The 20,050-nt window shown below is 32.5% G+C and overlaps 1 protein-coding gene across 1 annotated transcript; it reads left to right on the top strand.

Moving 5' to 3' along the window:
- Positions 1 to 510: 510 nt before the first annotated feature.
- On the top strand, positions 511 to 1,489 carry HRG_08035 (tc5 transposase DNA-binding domain-containing protein; the record flags this gene model as incomplete). The annotated part of the gene is made up of 3 exons (XM_044866506.1): positions 511 to 524; positions 677 to 1,045; positions 1,111 to 1,489. The coding sequence occupies 3 exons, from the start codon at positions 511 to 513 to the stop codon at positions 1,487 to 1,489; spliced, it is 762 nt and encodes a 253-aa protein (XP_044718395.1).
- Between the last annotated feature and the right edge of the window lie 18,561 nt (positions 1,490 to 20,050).

Raw genomic sequence — 20,050 nt, 5'->3', positions numbered from 1 at the left:
AATAAGTAGTATATTAATTATAGATAAAATCTTATCCTATAGAGCAAGAATCGCTTATTATTTTACATGTTATTATATATTAAACGGGTTGCCGGTTATCGTATAATCGGGAATCGAAGGAATAGAGCTAGCTTAGAATACTAGCTAAGACCTCTTAAGAACACCGGCACGACTAACCTCCTTTAAACATAAATATTAGTGGAACTAAGACACTTCTAGACTTACTCGAGGTATCACGGAATTCCCTAGTCTTAGGGCTATACGGCAGCCTAAATCTAGTCCCGAAAGGTTCTTCCGTTTAGCTATAATTGTCTATATAAGACAGTATGTCCGCTGGTAGATAGATAGGAAAATAAACTTTAATACCTCTTCTATATACTAATATACTACTAATAAATTCCGTTGAAAATCCTACCTTATACTCCTTCTTCCCCTCTATTACGTAGTCTTACGTGATTCCTTGATTTCCTAAAATTCCGCTTTTGCTTATATAAGTCCCTGCACATAGAAATGGGCACCCCCCTGTTTTGGGCACCCAAGATGGGTGCCCAACCTAAACGGCTGCGTCAACTTCAACAGCAAATTTCACCGCGGAAACGCATCCAATCTGCTAAAAAATTGACGCATGTGTCTTCAAGCCACTACTGATGAAATATACAGAGTCTGACATTCACAGCGCCCTTGAGGCAATCGCCAATGGCGGATCCGCCAAGAAGGCTGCTCGCGATTGGGGCGTCCTGAGGGCAACTCTTTACAATCGCATGCATGGTCACGAATGCAGAAAGGATGCATTTTCTGCTCTTCAGAGGCTTTCTCAGACACAGGAAAAGCAACTTACCGAATGGATTCTCATTCAGGACGCCTTGGGCCTTCCTCCCACTCACTCGCAGATCAGGCAGTTCGCGCAGCGCATGCTCGCCGTCAAAGGAGACCACACACCGCTCGGAAAACACTGGATGCAAGCATTTTTAAGACGAAATCCTGCAGTTCGACCCAGAAGTGCCATCACAGAGACTCTGCGCGTGTCAACGGCGCTTCTACCGAGGTAATTCGGCCTTGGTTCAACAATTTCTTCCTTCCCGAGATTCTGGCTATTAAGCCGGAGAACAGGTACAACATGGATGAAGCAGGCATCATGGAAGGACTTGGGGAGAATGGCCTGGTCGTTGGCAGTGCTGAAAAACGATCTGTACAAAAGAAGACGCCTGGTTCTCGGGTCTGGACGTCGTTCATCGAGTGCGTGTCCGCTGCCGGCACCTTCCTCCTCCACTCGTCATTTTCAAGGGCAAATCGGTCCAGAAACAGTGGTTCCCAGAAGATCTCAGTACTTTTAGTGACTGGCAATTCACTGCGACAAAGAACGGCTGGACTTCGGACCAAACTGCGGTGGAGTGGCTCGAAAGGTGTTCATTCCAAGAACCCAGCCACCCGACCCTTCGGAGCGAAGACTGCTAGTATTGGACGGCCACGGAAGTCACGAGACGGTTGACTTCATGTATCTATGCTACCAGCATCAGATTCACCTTCTTTTCTTACCTCCCCATACCTCTCATGTGCTGCAACCGCTCGATTTGTCTGTCTTCCGCTCTTAAGCACTACTACCGCAAACAGGTCGGATTTCTCAGCCTCCTGACCGATTCAAGCCCAGTCGGCAAGCAAAACTTTCTTTCCTGCTACCAGAAAGCACGCGAGCAAGCGCTCACTGTGTCAAACATCAAGGGTGGCTGGAAAGCGACGGGTTTGTGGCCGGTGTCGATGGCGAAGCCACTTTGAGCCCTCTTCTGCTGGAGAACAGCAACAGACGCAAAAGAACGCGAAAAATGTGGCCAATGCATTCAATAGCCACTTACCCACCAGTGACTGGCAATCAGACACATCCCAGATTGCGTGGTCGACCCCGAGGCGCTCGCAAGATCTGAAGGTTCAGGTAGTTCAATTCAACCAGCTAGACGACGACGTGCCCACGAAGAGATTGCTGTTCAGGAAGATCACAAAAGGGTTTGACGAGAAGGATGGCCTTTAGCAAAAGCTCAATTGCAGATTCAGGCACTGGAAACACAATTGGCGGCCGTCAAGCCGAAAAAGGAAGAGGGTGGTCACGAGCCCGAATTCGAGGTTCGCCAATATTGAGGCAATACGACGGGCGCAGGAGGAGGTGAACGCAGCTGAGAATGAAGAATCTGATGAAACCGAAGCTGAGGTTTCAGAAATAGGTGACGATTGTATCGTAGTGCACGGTGGTGGGCAGTGAGAAGGGATTGAATTAATGGTGTTGAAAATGGTCGTGATTTTTTTGGGGTGCCCAAAACAGGGGGGTGCCCATTTCTATGTGCAGGGACTTACCTTAAGACTCCCTTAGTATAGCGAGAACCTCGTCCTTCTCGCTAGCCGTTGCGCTTTTAATCGCTTCTAGGATAGCTATAATACTTCCTATCTATCTAAGGAGGGGCAGAGTACTTTCTTAAGGAGGAGGCACCCTCTTTAAAGAGATATCTATTAGATTTATTAGTTAATAGCTTATATTATTATAGAGTAAGTAGAGGTATATATATAGGTACTATTTATAAGATAATATTAATAAGCTATATAAAGCTCTTTTATACGTAGCTAGCCTATATATATATATATAAGATCCGGCCCTTTATATATAACTATATAGCTTAGGCTATAGCTTAAGCCTATAACCTATAATAGTTAAAGACTTTTATAACTAAGACCTCTTTTATACGCTTACCGGCCTAATTATTTAGCTTTACCCTTAAGGGGTAGGCTATAGCTAAGGGGGTATATCGCGAAGTATAGCTTAATTTTATAGTTCTTAGAGATATCCCTTAGTAAGAGGGACCTAAGAAGCTAAAAAATTAGTTTTAAGAAAGGAGCTAAAAGGAGGTATAAAGAGGAGGGTAAAGGTAAGAAGGGAAGTAAAAGTAATAATAGCTTTTTATAGAGGTAGCGAAAGATAAGACGGATATACTAGTAACGGCTAAAAAGGAGGGGAAAACTAATAAAAAGCTTAGTAGTTAAAAGGATATTAATAGCTTCTTTAAGTAGGATCTTCTTTATTAATTAAGATACTAAATAAGTATAAAGAAAAGCGTTAAATAAAGAAAAGAAGGATAATTAAGGTAATATAATAATTATTCCCTTACTATAATTACTACCCTTATAAGAATTATATATCTCTACCTTACTTATTTAACCTCTTACTTTTAATTTTACCTTTATATATTTTTATATACTTCTTATATCTCTTTATATAAGAATAATAAAAGAAAGATTATTTAAAGAATTATTTAAATTCTTAGATTTTACTATTTTAAGAGATATAAAAGACTTCTTAGGTTTAAATATTATAATAAACCGAGAAAATAAAGAGCTATATATATCCTAAGAAAATTATACCTTAAATAAATTAAAGGAATTTAATAAAGAAGGTTTAGGAACTTCGAATTTACCTATTATAGTAAGCTTTAAGCTTTTAAAAGCAAAGGAATTACCTTTTAAAGAAGATATATTATAATTTTTAAAAAGAAATAGGATCTTTATTATACTTAGCCTTATTTACTAAGCTAGATATCTTATATTCTATAATATCCTATATTAGATTCGCGGCTAAGCCTAACTAAATATATTTTAAGGCTTTAAATATAATTTAGAAATATTTAAATAAACTCCTTAGCCTAAAGATTAAATATAATTATAATATCCCTTTTACCTATTTATATATAAAGGGTTTTACCGACTCTAGCTAGGCGTTAGATTTAATAGATAGAAAATCCTTTTCTAGTTACTATTTTTATATATATAATAATATAATAAGCTAGGCTTACTTTAAGTAGAAAGTTATTGCCTTTTCTACCTATAAAGTAAAGTATATTAGCCTTAAGGAGGTAAATAAAGAAGCTATTTATTTAAATATACTTTTTAAATATATTACTAAGGATCTATTTATTAAGATTCTTAATACTATACCTCTTATTTTAATAGATAATACTACTACTATTAAATTAGTAGAAAATCCGGAATTTTATAAAAGGTCTAAGTATATAAGATTAGCTTATTACTATACTAAAACTAATATAAGAGAAAGGGAAATTAGAGTTTTTTTTATTAAATTAAAAGATAATATAGCTAATATTTTTATAAAGGAATTAAGACCTAGATTACTTTATAAATTTAGAGATAGTCTATCCTTAATATAAGTTCCTAAGTAATTAAAAAGTAGTTTTTAGATATTTCTTATACTTTTTATATCTTTCCCTTACTACGTTTTTCCTTTTTAGGTTTCTTAGAAAAATATTTACTAGGTTTTTATCTATTAAGATTTTCCTAGTAATTATAGGTTTTACTTTATATAAGGTTATCCTATAAATAATTATTATAACTATAGATTTTTCCTACTATAGGTTTTTCTATTAGTATATACCTAAGGATTTTTTTTCCTAAGAAAGAATAGGTTTTTATATATCCTATTAAGGTATAAGAATAGTTTTTTTAAATTAGGGTTTTACCCTATATATATACTACTATAAATAAATTAGTAAAGAGTATATAAATCTACTCTTTAAGGGAGGCTATAAGGAACGGTATTCCTACTATAAATAAAGTAGCTATAATATACTCTCTTAATTATATAAGCTAATAAGTAGTATATTAATTATAGATAAAATCCTATCTTATAAAATAAGAATCGCTCGTTACTTTATATATTATTATATATTAAACGGGTTGCTAGTTATTATATAATTAAGAATTAAAGGAATAGAGCTAGCTTAGAATACTAGCTAAGACCTCTTAAGAATACTAGTATAACTAACCTCCTTTAAATATAAATATTAATAGAACTAAGATACTTCTAAATATACTTAAGGTATTATAGAATCTCTTAGCCTTAGGGCTATATAGTAGCCTAAATCTAGTCTTAAAAGGTTTTTTTATTTAGTTATAATTATCTATATAAAATAGTATATCCGTTAGTAAATAAAGAAAAAAATTTATTAACTTTAATACCTTTTTTATATACTTATAAGGGAATATATATTACGGTACGATTAGTTAGGTAGTAGAGATAGCTAGAGGTACTATACTATATATATTATATTCTCCTTATTATAAGACTAAAGCTTATAAAAAGAAGAATTTTTCCTCTTTAGTTAGAGTAGTAAGAGGTCTATAATATATAAGTAAGGTAGGTATAATTCCCTACTAATACCCTACTAATATATTAGTACTATATATCTAAGTACTTTATTAGCTTATACCTCTTAATAGCGCTCTTATAATTATCTCCCTTCTTATATAGACGTCTTAGCTATATCTTTAATATATATTACTTTTACTATACTATATATATTTAGTTAAAAAGAGAGATAGTTTTAGTTATATATCGCGCGTATACGCCTATATAAGTATACGTTAGTCTACGCTCTATAATATTAATAGTTATTATACTAACGGTTACCGCTAAGTAACCGTTATAGTATTACTTATATATCGGCCGCGTAACTATAATATAAAGAGCGTATATATATATCTCTTACTTCTTTTATTTTCTTTTCTTCTTTAACTCTTTTACTTATAATTACTATAGAGTTTTACGCCCTTTTTTTATTAATCCCTTATACCTTTTTATATTACTTTTTATCGATAATTTATTAATAATAATACTTTCTATACTAATAAAGATAAAGAACTATAACGCCGATTTCCTATACTATATATAGAAGTAGGTAGCGGCGGGTTTGCCTTTAAAGTATAAGCGATTAGCCTAAAAGTCTTATAGTAACGCTAGTTCCCCTTTAATAAAGAAAGCTAAGAAAGGTATAAGGGAATCCTAGTCCTAAGAGACTTCTAGTCTAAGACCTAACGTTAGCGAGGGTTATATCCTTATTACCCTATTAAATGCCTTAGCTCTAGCTATCGATAAGCTTACCTTTATAAGCTAGGAAACTTATAAGTCTATTACCCCCGTTAGCGATACTAATACTAATAAGGAGATCGTACTTAGGCGCTCTTAGGTAAGTGCTAATAACCTAGCTACTTTATCTTAATAAAGCGGCTTTAGCTAATAATAGATCGTTACCTAGGCCGCTCCTTAAAATAAGTAGGCTAATATTAATAATAAGGCCTAGCTAAATAAGGGCTAAGACTATCTTAATACCTAGCTAAATAAGGGCTAAGATAATAATAATAGTAATAATAAAGATAGCCGCGATCTAACTCCTCTTACCGATAAACTTAAGAACGGCGGCGCTAAAGATAAAGGCACCTAAGCGGCGGTATAAAGCGGTCGCGCTCTTATAAAGAAGCGCACTTAATTTAAGGCTAAAGCCCGCTTAGTTAAGGCCTATAAGGTTATCCCTTATAAGCTTTAGTATATATATTATTTTAGGATAGTTATTAAGGAGTATAGTACGACTAAGCCTAAGCCTATTAAGGTGCTCTTAATTAGCTATATTTTCTTAAGGGTTTCCTTAACGCGCTATAAGTAGTATTATAGATATACCGTAACTTATAACTAAGTAAGTTTCCCCTTAATTTTAAATATTACGATTAATAAGCTAATCTTTCTTAAGGCTACTACTTTTATATCTAGTAACTAAGCTAATATAGTCGCTATTATTAAGTACCTACGTAAGCTTAATAAGCTAAAGACTAGTAATAAGGATACTAAGGACGATAGCTTAAATATAAGTATACTTATTTTTAAGGAGGCTAATCGGCGCTATCTTACTATTATAGTATAGTATTTAGCTAAGGCTTTTAACGCTACTAAGATAGCTTATTATAAGTCCTTTAAGACTATAGGTATATAAAAGTCTACTATTATAAGTTTTATTTAACCCTTTTATTAGCGACCGCCTAACGATATACTAGGTTAAGCGTGCTAACTACTATATACTAATTAATAACCGCTATAAGCTTATTATTTACCTTAACCTTATACCTTTATTTAATATCGCTTATATAAGCTTAAAGTACTAAGCCTAGGAATCCTAGTTAAAACTCTACCTTATCGATAGTAATATAGGCTATACTTTATAGTAATACGCTTTACTATTTACTAAGGCTAAGGTAAGTGCTATACTAATAAAGATAGGTCTTAATATAAAGGATAAAGAAGGAGTAAAGGATAAGGTAGTTTTAGTATTTCTAAAGGTATTTAATATAGTAAAGGGGGCGCCTTAGTTAGTTCCTACTATGCTAGTAAAGAAGAGAGGTAGTTAAAAGTAATAAATAGATCTTATCTTTCTTTTATTTAGCTATAACTATCTTTCTCTCTTTTATTATTAAGGCCTTAATAAAGTTATAGTTTAGTTTTATTTTCCTTAATAATATTTAATAGGTAGTATAAATAGTTTTTCCCTTATTTTCTTATTTTACTATTTTATATATAGTTATAGGACGTTTAAGCGTACTAATATATTAATAAGTTAGTAGCGATTTAGTAAGGATTCGTTATTAATTTAGTAGCGTCTCCTTATACTAATAGGTTTCCCTACCTTACTTAGTCTTATACTTCTTTTTCCTAGTTAAGTAAGTAGTATATTCTTTAATAAAGTCTTAGCTATTCGCTATATCTTTAATATTAACCTATTAATTATACTTAGCTAGCTATCCTTTTTATTTAATAAGGAAAAAGGTATTACTTTTAGATCTCTTTTAGTCTTTAATCTCTTAGACTTCTTATTTACCTTTATCGTCCTTTAAGTTTAGTATTAGTAGGGTTTCGCTATCTTTATAGGTACCTTTACGCTCCTTTTATAGCTCTAAGAGACTAATATAAAAAACGTTATAAAAGTATAAGTACTTCTTAAGGAGTATAAGACGATATACTTACTTTTTAATAGCTTATAGGACCTAAAACGGTTTAATATACTTAAGTAAAAGTTTTCTTTTTTTATCCTTAAAGTATAAGTTCTTTATCGATAATACTATAAGGTCTCTTACTTTTAATATAAGCGGTTAGTGCCTTAAATTATAGTATTTTACTTACGATTTAATAGCTTTTCCTTAGTATTCCTTAAGCTTCTTTTATAGCTCTTATAGCTTAGTAACTCTTATTCTTACTTTTAGTACCCCCCTTTAAATAATATCGTCCTTAGTATTAATATAAAAGTTTAGTTAATAACCTATTAACGCTTTATTAAGTAATAACTTAGTTATTACGTTCTTTATATTATTATATATAAATTAAGTAATATATAGGAGTAACGCTTAATTAGTTTATTTTAAGTTAGTAAAGTATCTTAAGTAGTACTATATAGCTTAGTTTATTTATTCTATTTACCTATTAGTTTATAGGTAAAATACTATCGATAGCCTACGTTTTACTTATAAGATAAAATAAAGATCTAACTAAAACTTACTTATAAATAAGGACCCTTTATCTAAGATAATACCTTTTAGAGGTCTATATACTAATTTAACTTAGTAATAGAATAATTCTATTAGCTTTAAAGCTATTATTATCTTAAAAATAAAAAAGAAAAGGTAATACTTAGTATATTAGTCTATAATTACTAAGATTATATTAACGTCTTATTTATTATACTATACTTTAAGTAAACCTATAATAAAGTCTATTAATAATTCTTCTTATAGTTATATAAGATATAGTAATAATTATATAATACTATAAAGGCGATGCCTTTTAAATACTATACCTTAATATATTAAGTATAACTAAACGTATTTATTTATATCTTTTATTATTTTATCTTAGTATTACTAGATATTTAAATAGTTTAAATTTCGGTTTAAAGGCTATTATCTATTTATATCCTTTTTTTATATATATTAAGTTATAAGCGCCTTTAAGGTTAAGGGCTATAAACTATTTTTTACTATATAGTTAATCTTATAGTTCTAATATAAGTAGTAATAGTATTTAGTCCTTTATTATAATATTATTTAAGTATCTATAGTTAATAACTAGTTATAGCTTACTATTTTTCTTTAAAATAAATATAACTAGGTAGCTTACTTTAAATATTAACGTTTATATATATCCTTTTTATAGATTCTTATTAAGGTAGTTATATAGCGTTTATAGTTACTTTTCGTTTAGGTTATAGATCTTATAAAACGTTAGCGTTATTCTATCCTTAAGATAAATTTTATAGTCTTATTAGCTATATTTAAGTAACCCTATCTTAAGTTCTTCCTTAAAAAGTTTATTATATTTTTAGTATTCCTAAGGGATATTCTTTATTTTATCTTATAGGCTTTATTCTTTCTTTTAAGAGCTAGTTTCTCTTAACTTAAGCTTTTTATTAATTTATTTAAGGTCTTTCCTTAAAGTAGTAATAACTCTTTAAATCTTTATATTATATTCTTTATTTTATTTATATTAGATACTAGGTTATATAGCTATATTAGTTAATATATAGGTCTTATTAATCGATTTTATTATATCTATTAGTTTAGTTACTATTTTCGTTTATATCGCTAAAGCCTATAATAATTTACTTAAATAGTTATCCTTTTTATCCTATTTAGTAGCTAAATTATTATAAAATTTTACTTTCTTTTAAATCTACTAGTCTTAGAAACTTATATTTTTATTTTAATATAGCTAGCTAGTTTTCTAGTTAATTAATAAGTTGCTCTCTTATAGCTATAAAAGCCTTAATATAAGGTTATATTCTTTAATATCTATAATATTAAAGTTAACTTATTTATTATAGCCTTAGATATTAATATCGAGGTAATTAATCTCTATATTAATAATTTTATTATTATAGTTAAAGGCCTCTCCTTTAATATTTATAAGTTTATATAGATCTATCTTATATCTTTATATAAGTCGGTAATAATTAACGACTTTAAGTAAAATATAATTACCTATTACGCTATAGTTTAAAAGTATATATATATAATATCCCGCGATTTAAATATCTAATACTATTTAATTGCTATAGCTTACTATTACTATATATAAGGTCCTTAGATCTTATTATATTATATTAGTCTATAGCCCTTTTATAAATAGTATACCTTATTTTTTACTTAGTCCTTATTTATTTTATTTAGGTATTTTTCTTCGATTTATTATTAATATTGTTTTTTTATATTTTCGTTATATAGTATTATATTAGGGCTTAAGAGACTAATTTCTTATAGCTAATTAAAGAATTCTTATTTCTTAACGCTATATCGTTTATATTATACTACTTTATAATTAATTATATACTATACTTTATAATTCTATTTATTTTTATACTAAAGGTTAAGTTTTTATTTAGCGTCTTTTTATTTTTTATATAGTATTTTTATATTAATTTTTCCTTAGTTAAATATAGCTTATAGCCTTTATATATATTACTAATAATCTTTTAGTATACTATTATATTATTTATACTATACTTATACTTTTTTATATTTATAAACTCTATAGTTTAGGTATATATATTTATTATAATCCTCTTTATTATATTTAACTTATTATATAAGTCTTTAAAAGATTAATAGTTTAGATACCTTAAAGTAAGTAGCGCTATATTATTCCTTTATTTTAGCGTATTTATAGATTTTATATATCTTTAAAAGATATCTTATTAATAAACTATAATTATCGCGGTATTTAAGTAGTATACTATAATTAAGTTTTAATAATATAACTTAGTCGTTTAAGTAGCGTTAATAGATTTTCTAGTAGTTTAGTTTTATATTTAAGTAGGGTTTTAAAAGTACTTATCCTTTAAACTTAACTAAGAAAGCGTTATATTATACCTTTATTTAAAAGTATATTATATAATCTAGGTAGATATATAATATCTATAAAATATACTTATAATACTTATAAGTAAGTAGTATTTATAGATTATCTTTAAATTCTCCTTATAGTTATTATTCTTATTATAGAGCTATAAAAGTATTAACTATAGTAATAGCTATAGTATAGTCTCCTTTATATAATACTAGTTAATACTAAATTAATATAGCTTATTAGTTTTCTATAAGAATTTAAGGTATTTATTAGGTTTTAATTTTAAGTATTTCTTTAAATTCTTTAAAGTATAGAGCGTATTCTTTAATTATAGCGTTTTCCCTTAATAGTAAGGGTAATAGTATAAGTTTATTTTTATCTTTTATTTCTTTAAGTATTTCTTATTCTTTAAAGCTTATATTATTAATACTTTATTATTCCTTTTTAAGTTATTATCTAAGTTTTATAAGTATAAAGGCTATATTTATATTTTCTTTATTATATTATTTATAAACTACCTATTATTATTATCGATTTTTATTTTATATATCTTCTTAGAATTATTTACTATTCTTCTTAATTTAGTAATAAGAGACTCTTTTAAGATAAGGGTATTTTAGTTCTATAAATTTAACTTATTTTTATATTTTAAGATCCCTTTATTATATTATTATAAGGGTTTTCTTTAATAGCTTTAAGAACTATTTAATACTATTCTTATTACTTAGGTATATTATATATTTATTATTATAGTATATAGTCTAACTAAGGAGTTTATACTTTAATTCCTATTTATTAATAGCGTTTAAGTATTTCTTACCTTTTAAGGCTAATACTTAATAGGTTTTCTTTTCTTTATAAGGTTATCTATATTCCTTAAAGTAATATTTAAGTTTCCTATAATTAAAATACTTTCTTTTACCTTTTTATATTATACTTAAATCTATCTTACTTAGGTTAGTTATATAAGTATAGGCGATAGGAGTTTCGCGCTTCTTTTTATAGTTAGTATATTAATTAAAGTTATTCTTATAAGAAAGGTTCTAGTTTCCTCTTCCTTATTTTTTTTCTTAGTATCGCGCGTACTATCTATCGTCGATTTATACTACTATAATAATATAGTCTAAGAGGTTATTAGGTTAATTTTCCTTATAGAGCTCGTCCTTAACTTCTTCTTTAAGCTTATCGTAGAATTATAATATAAGAGGTTTATTATCTTAGTTAAGTTTTAAGGTAACTTAATAGAACTTTATAATATAATCTAATACTAAGATCTTTTATCGGAGTTCTTAAAGTTTCTATTTAGCTTCTCGTTCTTTATTAGTTATTCTAAATACCTTTATAATAGCTTCTTTAAATCCTTAGAAACTAGTAAAGACTTTATCTATCTTATTATCTCGTTACGCTAGTTAGTTATTAAGAAAGTCCTTTATAATAAGTCTAAACTAAGTAAGTACTATTCTAGATAAATAATTTCCTATATAGAGTACCTTTTTAACTAAGTCTAAGAGTTTTATAAGGTAAAACTAATAGTAGGCCTTAAGTTAAGTAAGAAAGTCTTAAAGTATACTATAAGTACTATCGAATAGTCCTAGCTATTTTAGTTTAACTACTTCTCTAAGGTCCTTAACTTATCCGTTACCTCCTCCGTTCTTAAGTAACTATACTTTATATTAAAGGGTAATAATCTCGCGTATTATATCCTAAGGCAATATAGTAGCTCTAGAGTTAGTTAATCTAGTTTATTATTATAAGAATATACCCTTATATTCCTATTTTACTATTATAAAGAAATAATAGGTATAGGGAGGCTTTATAGAATAAGCTAGTAAAAAGAGGCTCTATAATACGGTCTAAGGGAATAACCCTTAAAAGACAAAGACCTTTACTAGATAACTATACCTTCCTCTAGGAAAAGCGGGTTAGGATAAGCCTATCCTTATAAATAAAAATATATATAAAATATATAAGTTAATTACGAGTAGAACGGATACCCTATTGCCTATTTTAGCCTAGCGGTTCTAAAGATATCCGCGATATAAGAATAGGTAGGGCATAGAATATATTACGGAGTAGGTAAAAGCGTACGTATAGGTACTATCTATAGGATAATATTAATAAGCTATATAGAGCTCTCCTATACGCGGCTAGCCTATATATATATATATAAGATCCGGCCCTTTATACGTAACTATACGGCTTAGGCTATAGCCTAAGCCTATAACCTATAATAGTTAAAGACTCTTATATAATACCCTCCCTTAAGCGCGGCGCGGCGTTGCCTTATTAATAGCTTCCGTATTATAGGGCCCGTGCCGCTAGCTCTACCCTACCCTTTTCTATTAATTATACTAGCCCTACTAGCCTTATTATCCCCGCGCCTATTAGCCTAAGTAGCCGGAACTAAGCTCTATACTTATTAGCTAGCTAGCTATTTAAATAAGGGCGTAACCTATTATATATGCCCCTAGGTAGCCGGCGGCCGGCCTAGACCTACGTAAGCCTTAGGTTACCCGTCCCCTTAGCCTTAAGCAGCCTTCTCTACCTAGGGGTATATAAGGCGGTATCCCCTCCTTCTTCTTTTCTTTCCTTCTTCTCCTTCTTTAACTATAGTAGTAGTAATAATAAGTAAGTTTTACTTTACCTAAGGTATTAATTCGTTTTTAGTTATATAGGCCGCTTTATTAATATATACTTATAATAATAGCTATAATAGTAATAATAGCCCTAATAATAATAACTTTAACTAGTAAGTTCTCCGCCTTATAAAGCGGGAGGCTATAATCTATAATACTAACTTCCGCGATAGATATATCTACCTCCCCCTCCCTTACTTCCTTCTTCTTAGAGCGTATAAAGTCGTTCGTCGACGCTATACTAAGTATAGCCGATAATAGCTCTACTACTACCGCTACTCCTACCCGCGCCCCCGCGACCGCGCCTACTACCGCCGCCTTTACCTCTACTACGCTAGCCGCCCTTACGTCGCCCTTCTAGGTAACGATACTATCCCCGCCGCTAGCTATAACGCCTAGCCCCTCTACCCTTACCTCCGCTACTACTACCCCTATAAGTCCGCTACCTAGCGAGTATAGTAGCTATTTTCCGCTAACTTCTTAAAGTATAAACGCTAAGTATAGGCTAGAGCCGCCCGCGCGGCCCCCTATATATAGTACGCGTTATAGGAGCTCCCCTACGCCGACTAAGTTAGGCGCCGCTATAGCGGTAGTTATTATTAATACGCGCGTGCCGGCCGCGCTTATAAGGCGGCGCCTCCTATCCTACTCGCTATAGCGTTAGCTTAAAAGGCTAGCGCGTATAAGTAGGTATAGGGGGCTACTAAGAAGCGCCTTACCGCCGCCGCCGCCGCCTATCGCAATCTCCGCGCCCTTAAGCGCTAGGGCCTTATCCCTAAGTAAGTTCCTCTTATCTAGCTCTTTTACTTCTACTACTAACTCTCCCGGTACTAGGGATACTACCTCCGTCGCCCTATTAGCGGTCCCCTTAGCCGTGCCCGCCGCCGCCCCCGCCGCTGCTACTAGCCGGGCCCCCTTTGCCCCCGGAGCCCTTAGAGCCGCCGCTACCGCCGACTAGCTCGCGGGCCTAGAGGGCCGCCTAAGCGCCTTAGAGAGCGCCGCCGCCGCTAATAAGGTAGAGGAGGATAATAAGGATAACGATAAGGATAACGATAAGGATAAGGAGTAAGTTTAGGTAGTCTAAGGGCTCTACCTTAAAATAAACGCTATTTTTATCTCCGCTTATATAATTACGCTTATATTATCGTAACTACCTACTCTACTTTACTTACTTTATAGTCCTAGCTTAGGCTACTATTAATAGTCCGCTAGTCTATTATTTTTATTTATTATTTTAAATAAGGCTTTAAACTTATTAAGGGCTATAGTTCTCGTAAACTTATATATAGGTTCCTACGTAGGGTCGAGATACCTATACTACTTAACGAGGACCTCCTAGCGTTTCCTTTTACTAACCTTTTTCTAGCGCGCGGCTTATATCTCTTTAACCTTAAACTCGTTCTCTCTTTTTACTTCGATTATAAGCGGTTTAGCATCTACTACTTCTTATCTAGGTAGCGGGTTAAAGGAAGCTCTATAAAAGAGGTCTATATTAATCTTATTATAGACCCCTATTAAGAGACTATTAAGCTCTATAACCTATAGGCTAATAACCCTCTATACTATAAACTTTACGTATAGCTAGTTAAGCTTTTTCTTTAGTTATACTAACCTATAGTTATAAAGGTCTAGCTATACCTTATCTCTTACCGTAAACCTATCTACTAGGGCCTTAGTCTTATTAGCGTACCGCTTTTAATCTTACGCCGTAGCGGCTATTATAGATTAATAATAATCTATAGTCTTTTATAGCTTTTATATAAATATAGAGGCGCGGCCCTTTAGTAATAAATTACTATACTACTCCGCTACTATATTTATAGTAAAGGGAACTAATAAGGGTAGTTTAAAGCTATATATTATAAAGAAAGGGGCTATCTTAATAAAGGTATATAGTTTACTATTTAATATAAGTTAGGCCGCGGGGAGCTACCGGTCTTAGTCTACTTAGTTATAGGCTATAATAGCCTATACGTAAGCCTATACCTCTTAGTTAACCTTCTTAGGCCCTCTATTAGTCTATAGGTAATATACTATACTAAGTAGCTATATAATCTAAAGTAGCTAGTATAAGTACTATTAAAAGTAGCTAGTTTAATTCGATCCCCTATCGCTTATAATAAAGGCTAGCTAGCTATACGAGCGGGCTTAGTACTATAAGAAGCGCTTTATATAAGACTTTATATTTATAGATAGTATTAGCTTTAATATTATAGACTTACTAAGTCGGTCCTTAATTACTTATATATAGTAGTTGCCGCCCTCTATAAGTAGGAGGTCTATTATAAAGTCTATCTATATATATATATAGAACTAGTCGGGTACTAAAAGCTATTTAAGTAGCCCCTTAAGCTATACCCTTTAAATCTTCGTACGGCCGTAAATATTATAGTTATAAAGGAAGCGACGAACGTAGTACTATAGGAGGGGCTAGTAAAAGTCCCTTATAAGGCCTACTACTATACCCTATCTACCTAAGTAACCTATAACGCTAGAGTTATAAATAAGTTAGACTAGCCTCCCTTAGAGCTTATTTTATTTATTTAGCTCTAGCGGTCCCTCTTTCTCCTTAGCTTCTATAGTATATAGTGCGCCTAGTACTTATAGTCTCCCCCGCTAGCGTAAATGCCCCTATAGGTCGATATAGTAGTCGGCTACCTATACCTTTAGCTTTAGCTTTAGATCTAAGTATCGAGCGCTAGACTTAATAGCGCGGCGTATACTCTTATAGGTATAGTCTAGAGCCGCTATCCTATCCTATAAGCGTTAAAGGGCCTTATCTTAGAATACTCTCGCCGCGCGTACCCTTAGGCCGGTCTATCCCTCTTCGCTAGACTAAGGTAAGGGCGCGGGGGGAAGCTTATTTACTAGTACCGCGTCTTCCTTTACTAGGGAAGCTCCTATATAAGTCTATAGTGCTTTTTACGAGATAAGCTATAGATCCTAGGCCTTAATATCCGCTCCTATTAGCTAGTCTTAATCCTTCTAAGAAAGCGCGTCTAGGACCGCGGAGTCTCGCTTAGGGCGGTACTTAATTAAGAAGTTAAAGTATAAGAGATACTTCGCTTAGCGGGCTTACCGCTCTAAGAGGTACTAGCGAGTTATAAAGTACTTAAGGTTCCTATAGTCTATAAGAACCTTAAAACTCTTATAGCTCTAGAGCTCCGCTTACTATTACTTAAGGTAGCTAATAATCGCTAGTATCTCCTTATTATAAATAGCGTAATTCCGCTCTACTAAGGTTAGCTTATAAGAGTAGAACGCTACTAGTTACTTCTACCTATCTACTTCCTAAGAGAGCGTTTCTCTAAGTGCCTAGCCGCTATAGTCTACTTTAACTAATATAGACCGGTTAAAGTCCTACTAAAGTAGTACTAGGGCTTAAGAGAATAGGTCCTTAAGCGTATAAAATGCTCCTTCCTATATAGGCCCTTAATAAAAGGCGGTCTACTTCTTAGTAATCTTATTTAAGGGCATTATAATATAGGAAAAGCCCTTAATAAATATCCTATAATAGTTCGCGAACTTAAGGAAGCTCTATACGCCTATCTACGTAGTTAAGGTAGCTTAGTCCTAAATCGCCTAGATCTTTATAGGGTCCGCTTATATACCTATGCCTATATAGATAATAAAGCCTAGGTACTTAACCCTCTTAACCTTAAATTCGTACTTATTTAGGTCGAGGTAGAGCCTATAAAGTTAGAGGCGCTCTAAGACCCTTTATACTTTCTATATATAGTCCTTATAGGAGCCGCTCGTATAGATAAGGATATTATTTATATATATAGAAGCGAACTTATCGAGGAATTCTTAAAGTATATTATTAATATAACGCTAGAAGGTAGCGGGCGCTCCTAAGAGGCTAAAGGGCGTTATAAGCTACTTAAATAAGCTATAGTATATATAAAACGCCGTCTTTTACTTATTACCCTCTAAGATCTATACCTTATAAAACGCCTATTTTATATCTAGCTTTATAAACTACTTTACCTTCGAAAAGTTATAGAGCGTATCTAAGATTAAGGGTAAGGGGTAGCGGTCTAGCCTTATAATTACGTTTAGGGCCTTATAATCGTAATAGAACTATATCCCGCCCCTTAGTTTACGTATAAATAGGACTAGCGCTCTTACTTTAGAGCTACTTACTTAAATAAAACCCTTATCTAGGAGGTCCCTTAATATCTTTTTTAGTACTAATAGCTCCGCGTATAATATACTATATAGCGGTCTAAATAGTATAGGTAGTTCCTACCCCTTTTTATTAGTATAGAGTATAATCCTATAGTTTACCCTTAGCTTATATAGGTTAAGCTTATCCGCTTCCTAGGACTTAAATAGCGGTAGGAGGTTATAAAAGCGCTCTAGTATCTATTACTATAGCTTAGAGGGCGACTTTAGCTTCTTTATTTAAAGGGCCTTATCGATATCTACTAAGCTAACTATATAGACCGCTATATTAGCCGCTACCTAGCCTTACCTTTACTCTACCCGTTATATAGTTCCTATAAAGATAGAGGTAAGGACTTTTTATACTAAGTATAAAGCTCGCACGCTTAGTCCTACGCTTATAAAACTATCGTTATAGTAGACCTACTATTATATAGGCCTAAACTATAGCTTCCTTTAGTATAAAACTAAGTATAACTCTATATATAATAACTAGGGTTTCCTAAGGATTAAGGGAAACTTTAGTTAAGGGATTATATAGGCTATAATAAGCTTATAGTAGCCGTCGACCTCTATAGCTAGCTATATAATGCCCTTAATTACTATACCCTCTATTGCGCTTAAGGCGCCCTTTACTCGCCTTAAGGCGATCTTTTTTACCGGCACTTATATCTCTCGCGTAAGCGCCTCGTTAACTATAGCGTAGTACTAGCAGCCCTCGTCTATAAGGGCGGCAATAGGTAAGGAGTTATTAATTATAACCTATATTAAAGTAGGCTCCTCTTTTATATAGGCGGATAATTCTTCTTTCTCTTTTACTAGTACTAGTAATTAGGGCTCTAGAGCCTATCTTTACTCTAGAGCTACTCTTTTTCCTCTAGGCCTAGGGGGGCGGAGTCCTTTTTATTATCTAAGGCGAGGAGCGGTTTTATCTTTACTACTTAAACCGCTATAGGCCGCTTAGCTAAAAAGAAAGGGTATTTTAATATAAAGTACGTAGATACTCCGTAATATAAGTAGCGGCCGTTAGCCTTCCTCTTCTTAATTTCCTCGCTTATTACCTACTTCGCCCGCTACTTAGAGTATAGGGTAGTATAGGGGGTAGTCGACGGCGTTTTCTTACCGCGTTTAGCCTAGTCTATATAAGTAGCCGATATTAAGGTATCCCCGTCTATATTAATAGCCGGTTATTTATCTTATAGAAGGGCGGTAATCCTATTACCGCTATATAGTATATACTTATAAAGCTTTTAGAAACGTAGCGTTTACTTATAGCCCTAAGCTACCTTTATTAACTAGCTTATATACTCGCTATAGTTAGTAGGTATAATTATAAGGATAAGTAGCTCTTATAGGGCTAGCGTAATCGAATTCTATAGCTATATAAGCTTCGCGCTATCTTCCTATACTATAGTCCCCGCTACTTATAAGAGCGTCTCTTTAAAATTAAGAAGGAATTCGCTAAAGGTTTATCTATTTCTTTACTTAAGGGTCTATAGCCTATCTTATACCTTCTCCCGCTCCTATATATTACCGAACGTATATATAAGGTATTAAAAGAAGTCTTATAGGTTACGTCTACCCTTAGGGCCGCCCTTATCCTAGAATTTAAAGATCCGCTATATCTAAGGCTCCGGTAGCGTATAAAGGAGCGAATACTATACTATATCGCAATAGCTATTTAAGCCCTATTTCTCGTCGGTTATAAACTTCGTCTATAGCCGGCTAAGGAAGAAGTAAAAGGACTCCGGCTTACTATCCTAAGTCGGCTAAGGGAGCGGCTTCTTTATCGGTAGTATCGCCGCCGTAACCGGCGTTACGGAGGTTATAAGGGTTAAAGCCGGTCTCGTAGACGGCTCCCTTAGTATAGCGAGAACCTCGTCCTTCTCGCTAGCCGTCGCGCTTCTAATCGCTTCTAAGATAGCTATAATACTTCCTATCCGTTTAGGGAGGGGCGGAGTGCTTCCTTAAGGGGGAGGCGCCCTCTTTAGAGAGATATCTATTAGATCTATTAATTAATAGCTTATACTATTACGGAGTAAGCAAAGGCGTACGCGTAGGTACTATCTATAAGATAATATTAATAAGCTATATAGAGCTCTCCTATATATAGCTAGCCTATATATATATATACGGGATCCGGCCCTTTATATATAACTATATAGCTTAGGCCGTAGCCTAAGCCTATAACCTATAATAGTTAAAGACTCTTATAGAACATTCTAGTTAAATCTACTACTTATACTAGAACCTATAGTCTTACGTTAACTATTACGCTATAATTAGACTACTTACTAAGTTAGGAAGATATACTATAGATAGAGCTTTTTAAGTACTATAGAATATACTAGAAAGCTAACTAATTAGTCTACTAGTAGGCGAGCAATAGTCTATAAAAGATAAAGGATTTCCCTAGGAGTAGTAGATAAAATAAGTAAGTTCGTAAGTATCTTTTATAACGCTATTCTTTTAATATATTATTTAGCCCCTTATATACTTATTATAAATTCCGGACGAAATCCTACCCTATACTCCT

Source organism: Hirsutella rhossiliensis (assembly GCF_020360975.1).
Source record: "Hirsutella rhossiliensis strain HR02 chromosome Unknown scaffold00009, whole genome shotgun sequence".
Classification (NCBI taxonomy): domain Eukaryota; kingdom Fungi; phylum Ascomycota; class Sordariomycetes; order Hypocreales; family Ophiocordycipitaceae; genus Hirsutella; species Hirsutella rhossiliensis.
The sequence above is the reverse complement of the archived record's forward strand: the minus strand, read 5'-3'. Positions and strand labels throughout refer to the sequence as shown.